General features: G+C 39.0%; 1 protein-coding gene across 1 annotated transcript; it reads right to left on the reverse strand.

Annotated features, from left to right (window-relative positions):
• Positions 1-216: 216 nt before the first annotated feature.
• On the reverse strand, positions 217-14,468 carry si:ch211-191i18.2 (uncharacterized protein LOC564095 homolog). The gene is made up of 5 exons (XM_044336206.1): positions 14,292-14,468; positions 6,812-6,895; positions 6,011-6,180; positions 3,093-3,198; positions 217-854 (listed from the first exon to the last, which is right to left on the reverse strand). The coding sequence occupies exons 1-4, from the start codon at positions 14,356-14,358 to the stop codon at positions 3,124-3,126; spliced, it is 396 nt and encodes a 131-aa protein (XP_044192141.1). The 5' UTR covers positions 14,359-14,468; the 3' UTR covers positions 217-854; positions 3,093-3,123.
• Between the last annotated feature and the right edge of the window lie 4,679 nt (positions 14,469-19,147).

Below are 19,147 nucleotides of genomic sequence, written 5' to 3' on the forward strand. Positions count from 1 at the left end.
GTTTATATTCTGGGGCTCTACTGGAATATCTTTGCATGATTTCCAGTTAAAAACTCCTTATTGATCTTCTACTGGTCCTTTATGCAGCCCCTCAGTTCAGCCTCTGTCTGAAACAGGCTGTTTTAGCTCCTGTCTCTTTAAGCCCCGCCTCCTGATGAGCCCACTCTGTTCTGATTGGTCAGCTTCAGGAAGCTTCCTCCGGCTCCGGAGGCTACGTAAACAAACTATAGTAGCAGGATTTCACTTCTTTTTCTCCTTCTTTAATACAGAAATCCAGACTTCATGAATCTTACATTCAAACATATTTAGAAGGAAATTATTAATCTGAAATTAAACTCTGACATTTATGTGGAAAAACACAGAATTTATCCAAAATTAAAATGTAGAATTTAATGAACGTTTTTGTTTTGTCTCTCTGTGAACTTGTTTTGTGGTGATGAGTCTCATTCTGCACAACTTTTAGCTTCATTTAAGTCAGATTTTGTTTTGCTCTCACTCAACAGTTTTGACATTAATAATCTTCCATACACGTGCACATTACCACCATATATAAACACATCTCACCATTTACAGAAGATCTTGGTCCTGCTCTCACACACATTCAGATAAAGTTTTAAAAAAATGAAAAAATTGTGAAAAATATCCTTTAAAACCGATCGATAAGTTTTTCTATTGATAAGAAGAGTCCTGGTGTTTTTATAGATTTATTCTCTCTGTGATTGGCTGAAGTCCATCTGCTACCTCGCTGGAGCGACCGGTGTCGCCCTCTGCAGAGGTCAAAGGTCACACAGGTGACGCTGACCCTTCCCACCTCAGATCAGGTGATTCAGGTTCCTGCGAACAGTCGACTGCAGCTGGAACAGAAACACAACGAGCAAAGTATTGATTAGATATTGATAACGTCATGATGGAAGCTGCTGTTAGCGCCTGCAGGCTGCAGAGAAACCAGAAAATATCACATTTAAGAAGCTGGAATCAGATAATTTGGACTTTTATTCTTAAAAAATGATTCAAAATGATTATTGAATTATCAAGGTAGTTGAGGATTAATCCAATAGTTGGAAACTAGTCGACTCATTGCAGCTCGATGCAAGGCTCTTTGTTTTGTACAAAACTATTTAACAGTTTATTTGAAGATATTATGAAGCTTCAGCAGTTTTTTTTGTTCTTTTTGTGACTTTCTCTCCACTGAAACTCAGCAGAGAAACACAAAGAGTTAATTTTGTGCTAAACAGGCAGAAACTGCTTCAAACATCATCAGTCAGCTGGTTTATATCTGCAGTTAAACTGCTTTCATCACATTTGGGCTGTAGGACTGTTTTAGTTTGTTTGTTGTTTTATTAATATATGTAATATTTAAATGTATTAATAGTTATATTTTATTAGATTTTTGCAACATTCAGACAGATTTTGAAAGTTTAGCTTTATTATTATTATTATTATTTTAGGATATTTTGTTTATTTGACTGGTATTTAGTGAAGTTTAACACTGTTCAGGTTCTACAGGTGTGTCGGCAGGTAAAGGACCAGCATGCACCTGGGACAGTTTACAGTTTACTGTGAGATCAGATGATTTATTTCTTCTTTTGTTTGTTTGTGTTTGATAAATAAACCAGAAAAAAAAAAGTCAAAGATTTGTTTTAGCTGCGTATGTTACCCATGATGCATCAGTGGCTCTCTGGTGTTAAGTTTGATTATTGACAAACAGCTGCTACATTAATCCTGACAGGATCTGGAGATGTACGGATGTGTGAGAGGAGATGAAAACCCAGAAACACACACAGCAGCATCAGATCAGTGAGGCTGCAGCTCCTCCTGCTGGACAGACAACAAACTGCAGCTACACAACAGCAATAAATAAATAAATAAATAAATAAATGGCTGCATTTACACAGAGCTTTTATGCAAAGTTCTTTACAGTGTTGCCTTTCAGTGTTCATGTGGACAGGAAGAACCACAGACACTGTGATGAATGGATCTGCTTCAGCTCCTGAACCACAGATGCAAATAAAAATGTTCTGAGTCGTTCTAATCTAAATATACACGACAACATGTCCATCATGTGATTCCTGCAACTTTCCACCGTCAGGATAAACTTTAAAGGACCAGTTTGTAGGATTTAGTGGCATCTAGTGGTGACGTTGCCCCCCCCCACCCCCCCCACCCCCACGTCCCCTTCCAGGCATGTAGGACAGAAGTTTCCCCAGAGAGGCTATAAGTAAATATTACTTTAGTTATTACATTAGTTATTAAAAGGAGATCACATATAAGCCTACATGTGTGTGATTTGGTAGTTCAGAGATAATAATAATAATAACAATAATAAGTTTATTTATATAGAACCTTTTAAAAACAAAGTTTACAAAGTGCTTTGACAGACAAAACAAAGACATGAGACAGAAGACAACAACAGATCTGACCTTAAAAAGATGGCGGCCAAAGGCAAAGAAAGACATTAAAGAGATAAAAAGTTTAACAGAAAGATGATCTAAAGACAACATTACATAAAGCAAGTCTGTAAAAGTGAAAGAAGAAGAAGTGATTTAAAAGAAGTCACTGATTCTGAAAGTGAGATACAGTAGTTTTGGGGAATTTTACTGTTTTTCCTACTTTCCCAGAGTCTGAAACTAATAAATGTCTTCAGACTGTTTTATGTATTTGATGTAGTCTGAAGTCTGTCAAACAGCAACGTCAGGCTATCTTGGCTCAGTTGTTAAGTTAACTGGGGGGCGGGGGACCTCTTTCCAAGCTTTGTCTGAGGGGAGGCCCTGGTGTAGGAGAACCTACGGTGGCCTCGAAACTTGTGGAAACCACAAGAGCAGCTCCTCTTCCACCTCTGTGCTCCCGCCGTAGATATAAAGACTCATTCTAAGGTAACAAAAACACAACGTTTCTTATTTTCAGGTGATTAAACACTAATTAAAACATACTTATGAATATTATATTCAGTTTCTTCCAAGTCCGTTTCTCTAGATGCCACTAAAGTCTACACACTGGTCCTTTAAGTGTGTGTGTGTGTGTGTGTGTGTGTGTGTGTGTGTGTGTGTGTGTGTGTGTGTGTGTGTGTGTGTGTGTGTGTGTGTGAGACTGACCTGCTGAGTGTGTGTGTGTGTGTGTGCGCTCTCATAGTGTGTGTTGTAGCTGCTGGACGTTCAGGCTGATCAGGATCATCAGAGTCCAGACGAGCGTCCTGAAGTCCTGCAGACAGAAAAGAAAACAACAAGCAGGTTTACTGACGTTCAACACATGAAACAGTCACAAAGTAATTAAGTACTCCAGTACTGTACTTGTACTGTAATTGTACTAAAGTACAAGTTTGTACTTCTCACATCTCAGCACTTTCTTCTTCTTCTTCTTGCTGTTTTCATTGATTCATACTTAATGTCTGAATTGCAGCACTTTTAATGTCTTGTTACGTTTCCAGGGTTTTGTGTTTTTATGCTGCAAAAAGAACTTTCTGTGAGCTGAGTGCAAAGTTTTTATACTTGTTCCCTGGAGTATCTAGAGTCCGGTTCTGCTTGATGTTTCTTCCCAATAAAGGGGAGTTATTCCTTGCTGCTCATAGAGGGAACGTTGGGTTAATTAAAGAGTTCGGTCCAGACTAACTTCTGCAGTGATTTGGTGCTTTATAAGTAAACTGACTTGACTTGAGTTTACTTTCATTTCATAGCTTATCTCTTATCATCATGATGAGAGATAAGCTAAAAAATTTCCAGAGCTTTAAAATCCAATCTGTGAGTAATGTAAATCTCTGTGTGGTCTCCTGGTGTTTGATAAGTTGTGAAATTCACTGATTCACATTCTCAAACTGGACTTTCTGCATCTGTGTCACCAGTAAGAATGTACAGTTTCTGTTTGATTCATTTAGTGAAACCTCTCTAACAGCGTCCTCTCACTCTCTCATTATTCCCTCCGTATTTACTTGTTGTTTAATCTCATCCTTCATGTTCTTAGCTTTCTGGGTTCACTTCTTATTGAGATTGTGTTTGAATAGTTCACGGTTGAAAGACTTTGACATAAAATGTGTGCATGTCTCTAACAGCAACTCTGTGTTTGTTGATACTGGCAGAGATCAGCTTCACATTAATATAAAACAGATGGAAACATACACACACACACACACACACACACACACACACACACACGGGGCTCTGCAATGTGTTGAATCAGCCGTTTTATAAATAATCGCCAGGATCAGAATCCATCTTTTGATCGGTGTCGGAGGATCATCTCGTCTGTTTCTGATTTTATCTTGGCTGCAGTTTAAAGGTTAAAGGTTTAGATCTGTGTTGGACCTGCAGTCAGCATCTAACATTTAAAAAACAATCACAAAGTCTTCATTAAACATTGATCCAATGAACAGGATTTTTCAAGTTTCCAATTTTCTGTTTATTTTTTACATGGAGAAATTAAACTGCTAAGTGTTACACAGTCCTAAATGGATTATAATGAATTATTTATTATTTACATTATGTATTTTTATTATTATTATTTAATGATTTGTAATTAGTACTCCAGTAACTATCACAGATGCAGAATTTAGCTGTTGATTAAGTCAAGAAAGGATGTTTAAAGAGGGAAAGGAGGCCGTAGGGGAGACCAGGGACAGTTGAAACACTTTTTTGCAATTTTCCCGATAAATCAAAAACCATTCACACTGGAACTGTCCATTTGCTATATTATAAACTTCAATTTGTCAACTACTGAAACAAGGAATTTAAGTAGTTTTATGAAATATGCACAGGTTGCAAAATTGATTTAAATACAGTCACTTCACTGTTACAACCGTCCCAGTGTACAGGGATGTTTAATGGGTAGAACACACGTCCTCAAAAAGGTTGAAACATGAAATCAAAATGGATTAGTTTGAAGACAACATTCAGCACTGGGTCACATGCAAATGCTGTATGATTTGGCCACTTTCCTGACTGATTTAACCTGTTTTATGCCTGAAACCTCTACAGCAAAGGAAGTGGAACTGCCCTGGCTGTAAGCAAACACATGTTTCCACTGACTGTTAGCATGCAACTGATTATCATTAACTTAGCATGTAATTTTATGACATTTTACATTTAATTCGCTATCTATCTATCTATCCATCCATCCATCCAGTTTATGTAGGCCTTATATAAATGAAACATGGTTTAGGATGTACAGTTTGTAACAAGGCGTTACAACCGTCCCAGTATCACCAGCCATGCTTTTACCTCATGTGAATTAGCTTGACTGCTAGTTTGACGTGTGTTAGCCATTTCTATTTTTAGCTTACAAAACAGTGATTCTAATAATACTTGTTTGGATTACTTTGACATTTGATCTCAGGACAGTTTCCAAAAAAATACATCTGGTAGAAAAGTTAAATTTTTACCTCAAAAAAAAAAACAAAACACTTTTGCTGGTAACTTTCTCTGGGAGTTTCACATGTGGCTCCTTTTTTGTAAGCGAGAAGACAATCTAACTGAGCATGTGCAGAGTGAGTGTAATCACTGTAGCTTGTTTCTGATTGGAGGAACTCAAGGTGTTACAACTGTCCAACGTTACAACTGTCCCTGGTCTCCCCTATATGTACCAACTTAAGCTTTATTTTAACTTGAACCTGGTTTAACTGAAGTTTAACTTGAACCTGGTTTAATGAGGTTTAACTTGAACCTGGTTTAATTGAGGTTTGACTTGAACCTGGTTTAACTGAAGTTTAACTTGAACCTGGTTTAACTGAAGTTTAACTTGAACCTGGTTTAATGAGGATTAACTTGAACCTGGTTTAACTTTATTTAACTTGAACCTGGTTTAACTTTATTTAACTTGAACCTGGTTTAACTTTATTTAACTTGAACCTGGTTTAACTGAGGTTTAACTTGAACCTGGTTTAACTGAAGTTTATCTTGAACCTGGTTTAACTGAAGTTTATCTTGAACCAAGTCAAACTGAGGTTTATGTCACATGTAATCTTGTATATTTACATTTAAAATGTAACAATGTGACAGATCTTCAGTAAATGTGTTGTTCTTACCAGATGAACTGGAAGTGATGCAGCGCTATGAACATTGACCCTCTCTGTGGCTCCTCGGGTGGTTGCTGTGGTAACAGTCACTTCCTCTCCCTCCACGTCCTTTGGATTCTCTGTGCTGGTGAATTCTTCGTCGCCTTTCAGGAGCTTCTCCAGGTCATCAGTGCTGTTACCTAAAAAACAGCATGAAGAAAACATCAATAAATTAATTTTCAGGTTTCATTTCCATTTTCTTAAAATTTACAAAGTGAGGGTAACATCTAAAACATGACGCTGACACTACTGTTGTTAATGGGATCATGTTAGAAGAAGCAGCAGTGCAAAGTGCAACGAGTGGTACAACTTAAATTATTACACCCCAACTACTTGTTCTGTTTCTCAAAACTGCCAGTTCTAACAGGAAGTAAGAATCTTCTTAATTTTTCTCAGGTTATAATCAGTAGTTATAAATAACCATATATCTATGGTTTTAAAGAATGTGACATGATAATGTTACGTTTGTTGTTTGTTTTGGCCCTAAATGTTTTGTTCAATTATTATGACACAAATTTAATCCCATATAGATGCAACTCCGTTATTTTTGCATGAATTTGGAGTTGAATGCAAACATATCAGCATATTCTGTTGCATAATATCTACTAATGCTGTGTTTGAGTGTGTTGTTTTTTACATTGGTGATATGAATGAAACAGGAAGATGAAGTTAAGAGTATTTTCTTGTTGGTGTTTTTGTTGTGTGTTTAGCAGGTACAGCATGTTAATAGACAACTGTGTGTTGATTGTGCTAATAATGCCAACAACTTACTGAAGAAGCTGATTTCGAAGGTGGCGTTTTCGTAGTCGTAGTCTGGAGCCGGCGTGTAGTCCTCATAATACTGAGCCTCAGACACTGAAACACAACACAGACGTCCGTTAGAGAAGACGCTACAAACTCTCTCATCCTTCTGTCCTTGTCATGCTAAGCTAGCAGTTTCCCCCTGCCTTCAGTCTTTGTGCTAAGCTAGGTTAAACATGTCCTGCGCAGGGGAGTGTTCTTATAATAAACCTCTTGGCTGCTTGTTAGCATGCTAATATGTCAGCTACACAACATTAGTTGTAAATATTTGATGTGTTGATCAAAGAATTACTTAAAACAACTTTGAACAGTCAGAACAGAATTCATACTGGATGCTGCAGTTAACATTCAGGTGATTGCTAATGTTAGCATCACATTCACTCTGAATGATGATGGCTAGCATGATTGGTGTGATGAAAATGATTGTTCCCCTTGTTTCACCTTTTGTGGACCATAGGATAGCTAATAAGCTAAAATGTAAGCTCAATAATGTAAATCTGCTAGCATATCCTAATATTGCGAGCTAATAGCAGCCTTGTTAATGACATAGCTATCATAAATGGCAGTCACATAAGGATCTCCGTGTTTTATTTTCTCTAAAACCTATTCTGCAGCAGATTTTCTCATGTTTGAACCAGAGCCAGGCTAACAGTTCCCCCTGTTTCCAGTCACGTCCCAGATCTATGCCTGTTCACTAAAGATGAAACTGATAACTGATTTGAAACATCTGGAGAAAACAGAGAACAAAAGTATTTACTAAAATGTTCCATTGGAGGTGTTTTCTCATACTGCTGTATTCATATTTTTAGTTTCCATTGCTGCAGGTTGAAAGCAGCTTTTCATCTCCACCATCTGCCTTCAATAGACACTGTGGAGTGTTGGTGGGTGTCTGGGTGTGTTCAGAGCAGATTCTCTGCATGTTTTCACATCATTGTTGAACAGAGTTCAGGTGACATTGTTAACTCTCCGCTCTCGTACAGTAGACAAACCGCCAAACTAAACTAAACTGAAAACATACACCAACATGCACAAGACCGAAAACTATTCTGTTTTATAAAAAGCAACACAACTTTGATCGCACACTTTCAGAAAAATAATCAGTAATATTCTGGCTGTAATTAGGAAGAATTTAGGTTCAAACACACACATATTCCTACAAATGTGATTAACGATCACTGACCTCAACCTGAACCCAACTCTTATCTTAACCCCAAAACAACATCTGAACAGCGGTTTGAAGAGCTGAGAGACAAAATATCCTCACTTTGCAGTACTGCAAAAATACTGCACTTAATTCTTCATGCAGGACTTTTACTTGTAATGGAGTATTTGGTACTTTTACTGAAGTAAAGGATCTGAGTAGTTCTTCCACCACTTTGTAAAACTTACTTTACAAAAATCTCCTCATGTTATAAAAAAAAGTTATTTCATTGTAAATGTTCCCACTTTCTAAATGTTTCCAAAACTTTTAGAAACAACTCATATTCAAGATTCAAAACTCAAATTTGATCATTTGACAAAAAAAGTTCTCATCACAAGTTCCGTTCAGAGGCTTTCAGCCACATCTCATGGTCTTCTCATGGTGATAACGACTAAACCATCTCCATGACAAGTGAACTGCTGAAGAAGACCAGGAGACGTGACTGAGTGCTGTGGAAACACAAAGTGAACTATATGACGATTTAAATAAAACTTTATTGAGCCCTGGGGGGAAATTTATTTTTTTTTTTAAACCTTTGGGACTTCAGGAAAAATATTGATGTATGATTCATTGCCGGGACGTGGCGGTTTAGTTCAGCCAATTAGGGGCATGAAATGAGTCACATGTGACATCATCAACTTCCTCAGGTGATTTCATAGTTTGGACGACCAAAAGAGGTTAAAATATGGTTTGGTCTGTTTTTATTCTGTCATAAAAACAACCTTCACATAACACACACAGAACAAATGGAAACATACAAAGCTTTGTGCATAAAGTTGAAGCATTAAAACAGGATAAAAACACAAACAGCTGAGTTTAACTGAGAGCAGGGGTGACAAGCATTAGCTCTTACATCACAGAGTCTGTCAAACATCATCGATTTACGACTTCATCAAAACATCGCTGAGTTTCATGAAGTCATAGAAACAGAGACGTTCAAAACTTAAGTGCTGTTTGCTACTAAATTACATGAAAGAAACAGATTCAAGTAGATTTAACAGAAAACATGAAGAGTCTTCGGTGCTGTGGGATCCAAAGTGAAGAGAGAAGTGCAAATATGACAAAATACGATGAAATATCGACATAATATTAAATGACGTATTCATGTAAATGTTATCAGTGTTGACAGAAGCTACTTTAAACATCAAATATATTTCTGTCTGATGGGAAACTCTGTGATCCGTGAAGATCCACTTCCTCCTCCCTCATCATCCGTCATCTGTGTGTGTGTGTGTGTGTGTGTGTGTGTGTGTGTGTCTCTGGGAAAATGTCAGTGTGTATTTCACATCATGGGTCTGTTATAGACTGCGATCCCCTGAGTTTATCTGACAGACTGTTGCAGGAGTTATAGTTGTTTACTGATACATTAATCAACACTTATATCTGCTGACATCAGTCGTCCTCAGAGGACGAATAGAAAACACATTTGTTTGAGTTCTGCTGTGCACTTGTGTTGCCTCGACTGTCTTGCATATAAGCGACTTACTGTTAACATTATTCACAGTTAAGGTTTGGTTAGAGATCACGAGAAGATCACGGTTTGGATTCAAATAAGCACTTTATTAAAGGATCATGAACTGATCTACTAATGATCGTCCCCTGACCTGAACCACCTGGTTATTATTGTAACCATGACAATCCAACAACCAACAACCAACAATGAACTGCTCCTCTCACAAGTATTGTTTGTGTATCAAAGCTGATATGTCGACGGCCGAAGAGCAAAACCTCTGATCTGAAAAATGCACTTTTTTGAGAAAACTAAGAAAAACTTGTTTTCTTGCAGAATGCTATTTGTTAAGGACACCCAACACATAAAACACTGTTTTTGGACTATATTATTATATTATATGTTATAGATATTAATGCCTCACAAAGTGCAGATAGGAGCTTTTGCACTTGGTGCAAGTTGGAAGAGGTTCTACAAAACAATGCTCTAAATTGAGTTAATAATTAAATGTAATAGTTACTACATTGTAGTATACGAGGGTCAGAATTCCTTAAATTCAGTGTATTTGCTTCCTCGTCCTCTGGAGATGAATGTTCAGGGATTCGTGCTGTAGCCTCTCTACACATCCAGGGACTCTGCGTTGTGTTTTTGTTTTGTTGTGTGACTTTTCTGTCACGACGAAGGGCGGGATTATCTTGATTATCTTGATTATCTTGATTATCTTGATTATCTTGATTATCTTGCAGACAGACTGAATATGAGCAAAACCTTCCTTGTTCTCATCATCCAAAGTGAAATCTGCCAATCAGAAAATTCTGCAGATAGGAGGTTTTACGCTTTGGCCATCGATATCTTATTCCTCCATTGTTGTTCCAGAAACTATTAAAAACACGTCAGTGAGTCACACCGCTGCACTGGGTGACATGCTCCTTCATCATGAAGACTTTGGTTGCGTTAGTTTGTTTAGAAACGTCTCCAAAGACTAATAACAGCATCATGTTTTCAGTCTCCAGAGAGTAGTTCTGTGTACGGCAGACACTACTGAGCATGTGCAGGAACATAGTTCTGTTTACAGCTTTACTAGCTTGTTGTGCTACATACCTCTTCACTGTGTACTCAAGTTCTTTGAGAAATGTATAATGTAGTACAAAGTCTTTGTACTCAGTGGCGTCTGCCTTACTCAGAACTACTGTCCAGAGACTGAAAACATGAGGTCTACGACACAGAGGAATATGATGTATCAGGCTTTGGATACACACACAATACTTCTAAGAAGAGCAGTTCATTGTTGGTTTGTTGGTTGTTGGATTACCATGGTTACAATGATAACCAGGTGGTTCTGGTCAGGGGACGATCATTGTTGTAAACAGGAAGTGAGCAGTGATCTCTGGTGTATGGTCTGGTCTTTACTATGACCACTAGAGGGCGCCGTCACTGAGACTTAAACACATGATGTTTTGGGGCGTTTGCGTCTCGTCCTCGGGTCTGTTTCAGATCAGGATTCCTATGATACATCCTGAAACTGTTTCCTGCTGCTGCTTCTTCTTCTTATCTGTTTCCTGTTTCCTCCTGACTTTATGGGTACTTACTGACCTCTTGCTGACCTACACACATTCGTTTGTGCTTCTATACTTGACCCTCGCTGACCTAATGTATTCCCCTGACCCTAAACCTGATTCTGACCTTAAAACCAACTTTGAACCCTCAAACTGCTCTTTGAAAGTGAGTCAGGAGGCGTCGACCAACCAACATGTCCTCACTACGAAGGTCTAAACCCAACTGCTCCTCACCAGCAGAGGAAGAAGTATTCAGATCTTTTACTGCAGCAAAACTACCAATACATCAATGTAAAAATACTCCATTACAAGTCCTGCATGAAAAATCCTCCTACAGTAAAAGTACATAAGTATTATGAGCTTGATGTAGTTAAAGTATTGCAGTAAAAGTAGTGGTTTGGTCCCTCTGACTGATATATTATTATATATGACATCATTAGATTATTAATAGTGAAGCATCAGTGTTAGAGCAGCATGTTACTGTTGTAGCTGCTGGAGGTGGAGCTAGTTTACACTACTTTATATACAGTTAGCTAGTTTAGTCCAGTGGTTCCCAACCTAGGGGTCGGGCCCCTCCAAAGGGTCAGCAGATAAATCTGAGGGGTGGTGAGATGATTAATGGGAGAGGAAAGAAGAAAAAACAAAGTTCTGATACACAAATCTGTTTTCAGTTTTTGGACTTTTTCTCTAATCTTTGATTTTTGCTGAAATATTGGATCATAAGACGTAAGACGTCAAAAGCCAAAAAGGTTGGAAACCACTGGTTTCATCTTTAACAATGTGTTGTATTTTAAAAGCTTGTTATATTATCCATTGTGTCAAATCTTCATCTGAAAAGTAACTAAAGCTGTCAAATAAATGTAGTGGAGTAGAAAGTACAATATTTCCCTCTGAAATGTAGAAAGTAGCATCACATGGAAATACTCAAGTAAAGTACAAGTACCTCAAAACTGTAATTAAAATACAGCTACACACACTGAATCAATAATATCTCTGATAATCTGTCATTAAGTCTGATCTGTCTACAGCATCTTCAGACAGTTTTGATTCAGATCTGAATGAACTGACCCTTAAACACACACACACACACACACACACACACACACACACACACACACAATGGGCTGATGGGAACTGAGGGGGTGGGCTGTTAATTATTACCAAACAGGAAGTGTGTGTCATCTCTAACAGTTTGTCAATCACAGAGATTCATCCCACCGCTGCACAGAAGATGAAATGAAACAGCAGGAAGTGAAAGAAAGGAGAAGGAGAGAAGGAGGAGAGGAAAATAAATGTAGGTGAAGAGAAGAAAATGAATGAAAGGAGAAAAAAGACACTAAAAGAAAAAGAAGGTAATGAAGAAGAAAAGGAAAGTACTGCAGGAGGAGAGGAAGTAAAGGAGGAAGGAAAAAACAAGAAAGGAATTAAAATAGAGAAAGACAAGAGAAGGAAGGAAAGAAGGAAAAAGAATGGAAAGAAATGACAGAAGAAAGGAAGGAGAGAAGAAGAGAAAAGGCCCTAACAGGAAATTAAGTTAAGAGAAGCGGGGCAGCGTGGGGGGGGGGGGGGGGGGGGGGATCAGTAACAGTACGGGGGCGTTTGTTGGCACAGTCACATGATCCCCTTACAAACACTTTTACAAAAAACAGCTGTTCATCAGAAACACACACACACACAAAACCACACACACACACATACATACAACCACACACACACACACACACACACACACACACACAACCATACACATACATACACACATACACACACACACACACACACACACAACCATACACACACACACACAAAACCACACACACACACACAACCATACACACACACACACACACAACCATACACATACAACCACACACACACACACATACATAACCATACACACACACACACACATACATAACCATACACACACACACACAACCATACACATACAACCACACACACACACACATACATAACCATACACACACACACACAACCATACACATACAACCACACACACACACACATACATAACCATACACACACACACACACATACATAACCATACACACACACACACAACCATACACATACACACACACACACAAAACCACACACACACACACACATACAACCACACACACACACACACACACACACACACACAACCACACACACACACACATACACACACAGACACACACACACACACACAGACACACACACACACACACACACACATACATAACCATACACACACACATACACACACACACACACACACACACATACACAACCATACACATACATACACACACACGTACACACACACACACACACACACACACACACAGTGCAGGTTGGTGTCTCTGATTCTGTAAATAATCGATTAAAGAGGAACAATTAAGTGATTGATTAGCCTCCTGCGGAGCTTCAAGCTGCTTCATTCAGCAGCTCGAACATCAGCTGTTTGGTTCTCAGCTAACAGACGGACGTCTAATAACATCTCGTAGAAGAAACCAGTCAGACCAGTCTAATCTCTCTGCTGACCAGATGGTGGCGCTAACGAACCAATTAATAGTCTGTCAATGAAAAGACAAAGCTGCATATTATCATCCTATAAAGTGCTGAACGTGTCAGCAAACAGCTGCTGATGATCATCCTGTTAACTGTCAGTAGTGAGCTGTGGGGTCACTCAGGGTTCTATCATTGGTTGTTTATAGTTTCAAATGATCATATGAGTGTTTTCTGCTCTGACTCCTCTGTTGTTTGAGCTCAAACTACTAAAACTACTCAGTTAAAGCTTTATTAAGTGCATAACATCCAGCAGACACAACATGACCGTCCTGGTGTTGGAGGTCACACACGCAAATAATCAACAGCAAGACTGATGAAAAACACTTCAAATCTACTTTCTACATGTAAACAGATTCAGCTGCTCACAGAGAGGAAGACCTCCAACATGGCCAGCAGGGGGAGGAAGAGGAGGGGGGGGGGGGGGGGGCGTTTATACACATGTCATCTGACAGCCAAACAGTCTAATAAATTAACCATAACACACACACACACACACACACACACACACACACACACATACAGAGTGAACAGGAAGTTAAACAGCTGCTACAGACACTGATCACATGAAGATGCCACAACACACACACACACACACACACACACACACACACACACACACACACACACACACACACACACACACACACACACGCTGTGAGGACTCACCAGCAGTCAGCGGCAGGATCAGTGAGACTCCAATCAGATAAAAATACAGAAAACTCAAACTGGACATGATTCAGACTGAGTGATTGAGAGAGAGACAGAAGGACAAAGGCAGCAGAGATGTGATCGTCTTGAACAACTGAATGAAAATGAAAAGAGAGGGAAAAGGGGAGGGGAGAGAGAGAGTGAGGGAGGTGTGAGGGGGGCGGAGGAGGAGGAGGAGGAGGAGGAGGAGGAGGGAGAAGAGGAGGAGGGGGGGGGGGGGGGGCTGCTCTGGTTCTCTGCCAAGTTTGTTCCCAGTTTGCCAAAAGAGAGTCAGAGAGACGTCTGTAGAGACAAAGAGAGAAACAGAGTCACTACTTTCATTCATATAAATCGCTGCTGCAGTTTGTGTTAGAAACTTCATCCTGATCAATAACCGAAGTGATTTATCATATCTGATATCTGATCAATGCTTCTATTAGTTTGTCTGAACTCTTTTTTTTTTTGCTTAAAGGTCACATATACATTCATCCTCTCCATTAACATACATGAGGGTGGACAAAATATTAGGAACACCTTTCAATATAACGACTCCAGCACACCAACGATCAATAAACAATAAACGGTCATAAACATAAAGTAACAAAAACAAACAAAAACTGAAAATGTTTAAGCTTCATAAAAAAGAAGATCTAAAAGTCTGAACAGGATCCGTCTGTCTGTTCAGCAGTTTATACTAATTACAAGTCATAATAATAAACTTTATTTATAACATAACATGCAGCTCACAGAAAGCTTTACAGAAAGAGGTAAAAACAAACAAGCAGGCAAAAAAAAAGATATTTTATAATATTAAAAGATAAATACAATAAACAATAAAAAACTACAGCGATAAAAGGAGGTAAAATCATGAGATAAAAAAGATAAAACAGGAAGTAAATAAGCTGATAACAGTAAAAGGAAAATAAAAGTTAATTAAAAGCATAAAACCATAAAAACAAGTTTTGAGCTGCTTCTTGTCTACATGTTGGGATTTTGTTCCAGATCTCTTCATCGTAACTTTCTGCATTTTGTTTGTTTGCACATTTAACGAGCGGCGTGATAATATCAGCTTCACAATTTGAGCAAAAACGTCCGTGATTTCCAGGATATCTCAGTATTTAATGACAGCAGCACTCGAGCTTCACGGAAACCCGATAATCCGTGTCATCCCGCCAGGATCTGACAACATTCCAAACAGCCTCCCGTGATGTCACAGAGCGCTCGGCTTTCCGTCTGCAGGTGTCATAAATGTTGAGCGGGGGTTCAGGTCCAGGACGCTGTCCAGGACTACCTGGTCTTCTTTGGTCTTCTGGTAGTTGCTGCAGAGCTTTGAGGTGTGTTTGAATCCTCCCAGTATGAAGATGCAAAAACCAGTGGGTCCAGCATGTCTCTGAAGAGTCGGGGGGGGGGGGGGGGGGGGGGGTCAGTTGACTGCAGAGGAGTCAAACCCCCCCAGACTGTAATATTCCCTCCAGCATGTGTGACTGTGACCGAGCGTTCGGCCTTTAGAAGCTGCTGCTCGTCCTCTGAGACGCTACAACGCAGCCTTCTGTAGACTTCAGCTGACCGGAGTCTCGTCTTCTTCATCTGTGATGAAGTCTCCGTCTCTCGGGGAACTGAGCTCGATGCGTTGATCTTCTGATGGCGTGATCACCTTCGCTCTGCTGATCGTGTTCTGGATCCAGTTTCTGCAGATCTTCATGTTAGAAACCTTCAGTCCAACCACGATGTGACGCTGAGAAAGCTGCTCTTTGCTTAGAATAACAGACGTCTGACTCGATGATGTTTCCCGCCATCATAACGCTGCTTAGTGAGCAACGACCTGCTGGAAACACGAGGCGGCCATGTTTATAACAGGTTGAGTTATTGAACGAGCCTCCGATGAGTCGATCGAACCCAGCTGAGTGTCGATGGAAGAAACACACTAATAAATAAAGACAGTAAACTAGCAGCAGCTGTAGCTTTAACAGTTAAATGTAGAATGTGAGGTTTATAGTTTGATACTGTAAATAAGCTGTTTTACAGTGTTGCCATGGTAATCTACATTCTTACTGTAAATGTTACAGTTTTCTTCTTATTCATATTAATAAAAACAACTATAAACTGCAGATATATACTGTAAATAACAATATGTCTTTAATCTTAACGGTCCATTTAAGACCTTTAACATCTGGCACAGAACAGGATGAGACGAGTGGCGACATTTATTCAAAGGTTCATGCTCTTTCAAAGGTCGATGTAAAATGTTAATTATAATATCCTGAACTTCCAGGAAAACTTAGTCATGAGTCTAAACAGCGACGGCAAAAAACTACTGTTTAAAAATATAAAATGACAAATAAACAGACTGCAGGATAATAGTTAGTAAAGCCTTCAGATGTTCTGATCGACTCGCTGAACGAGACAGAAACAAGAATAAAAAGTGAGCAGAGTGACGGAAAGAGAAATGAAACTATTGAATAACAGAGAAAAACATTTTAATCAAGAAGGAAACATAACTTCCCTTTAACAAAGTGACGTCAAGTTCTTCAGATGAATAACTTCTTCCTGGCGTCACTTTCTCCTAAAGACAACATGCAGCACCTGTATGAACAAACACTATCACCTGGAAACTACAGCTTAGAAACACACTCAGACACCAGTATGACCACTCAAACTTCATCAACTTAATCAACAACTTCAGTCGTTACGTGTTTTATCAATGATGAACTACTGGACTAATGTTACAGTCGTCCAAAATAAACTTTAAACTCAACGTGCAAACAGCAGTGAAAATAATGTTTAAATACCAGTAATTCAATTCAAATTAAATACCAGTATCCTATTATTATCTTATTGTGTCCTTCATGGTTTTATTGTGTTTTGTATCTTGCTTGTTGAAGTGGTGCTCTATAAATAAAGTGGATCAGATGTTCTGTTGTGTCTGTCAGGTGTTTTCTGGGTTTATATCAGTTTGACATAAATGAAACGTAAGTCACTGATTGGATAAGCAGATGCAGGAATGTGATTCTATTTCCTCAGTATGATGTTTGTGACCTTCTGGTTTGATTCCACAGAGGAGGAATGATGATTATATGTTATTGATGGTCGCGTGTGGTTTTTCTCTCCCGCCGTCACTGCCGCAGCGAAAATCAAAATACTGTATTTCACCGTCAAATCTTGGCCGACTGTTAATGTCTGTTCTTGGTTTTGGCTCCAAAAAAGCATAAAGATTTACAGTATTTTACCATATTTAGAAAGAAAAGTACAGTACTGTTAGAGTTTGGCTGCATTATTACAGCAATTTACAACTGGAGGAAATCTGACCTTTTGGTAAAAGCAGTTAAGTTGGTCGATGCTAAAAGTTTTCAGTGTGGTCTCAGAGGTTCATGTTTATCTGTTTCCTACCAGTTAAATTATGAAGCTTCTGTCACTGATCTGAGGTTAAACATCCTCAAACAGCTGCAGCACATCATCACTATTAGAACAGATTCCTCCTGTTCACCTCTGAGTCTCTCTGTGTGTGTTTTCTTGTTTTTATTAGTTGTGTCTCGTCACGTCCTGACAACAAACCTCAGTGTCTCCGTCAGACAGCTGCACCAGCACACGACCACCACGACTCAACACGCGGCTTCATGTTTCAGCTCTGCAGCTTCAGTTCAACACAAACCGACAACCAGCCGACGGGTCGACCTGAAGGCTGAAGGATGATCTGGAAACTGATCAGCAGGGAATTGATATTTAAAGAGCTGCAGCGGTCTGAAGCTTTAAAGTCATAAAAGCTCTTTGTTTCTTCTCTCACAGCTGGATATGAAACAATAGACTCACACACACATGAGTTCATGAGTGTGTTTTCTATTTTCAGGTCTCGGGGAAATACACCTCATGGCGACCTCATCAGTGATGTCACTGTTGACCAAATATGGACTTCCAACGTGACTTAAAAGTCTGCACAAGTAAAAACGTGTTAATATGTAAATGTATTAGTTGTATTAGTTGTATTGTGTTGAAGGTTTTTCACTTTTTAACGTCAAAGTGAAAACATCTCGACAGTTTTAAGACTTCAATTAATCAGAAATATAAAAATACATAAAATACATCATCTGTTTTAGATGTGACGTCTGTTTGTGCTGCTTACATGTTAAATGTACCATCAGATAAACTTCATCCCTGCTGTGTGTCTGTACCAAGCGGCTACATTAGCCTACCCATGATCCTCAGCGACCGTTGCTATGGTGAAGACGCCAGCGACAGCCGCGCGCGCGTGTGTGTAAACGGGATAAAACTGAACTTTACATGTCACATCCCTCATTTAAGCCCCACACTCATCAAACTGGACTTTAGATTGTGCATTTTATTCAACCTCCACTGTTACATCATGTAATTATTTATTAATTATTTATGTTTCATTTATTCTCTTGTCACCTTCATATATTTCATAACCTTCGTTTCTTTGTCCATAGCAACATTATTTCCTTTACAGTTCAATGTTCAGTAAAGTACGTTGATCCCGATCATAATCAATAATCTGCAGTATTACATAATGTTATCCTGACTATATGTTAAGGCTGTCCCCGGCGTCTTCACCATAGCAACGGTCGCTGAGGATCATGGGTAGGCTAATGTAGCCGCTTCCGCTATCATACAAAAATACTTGATTTCTAAACCAAAATCGCCCGGTCCTTTGAATTTGGTTTTCTGTATTTTCGTTGGGAAATATAAAAGGAATAGATCACGTGATTTCATTTTTCGTTTTTGGTTTCAAACGCAAAAACGAATTAGCTTGATGTCCGCAGACGTGCTGGATATTCAATCCAAAAAGGAAAAACGATAAAACGACTCGGCAGAAACCAGAA

The sequence above is a fragment of the Thunnus albacares genome, chromosome 19 (assembly GCF_914725855.1).
Source record: "Thunnus albacares chromosome 19, fThuAlb1.1, whole genome shotgun sequence".
In the NCBI taxonomy this organism is placed as follows: Eukaryota; Metazoa; Chordata; class Actinopteri; order Scombriformes; family Scombridae; genus Thunnus; species Thunnus albacares.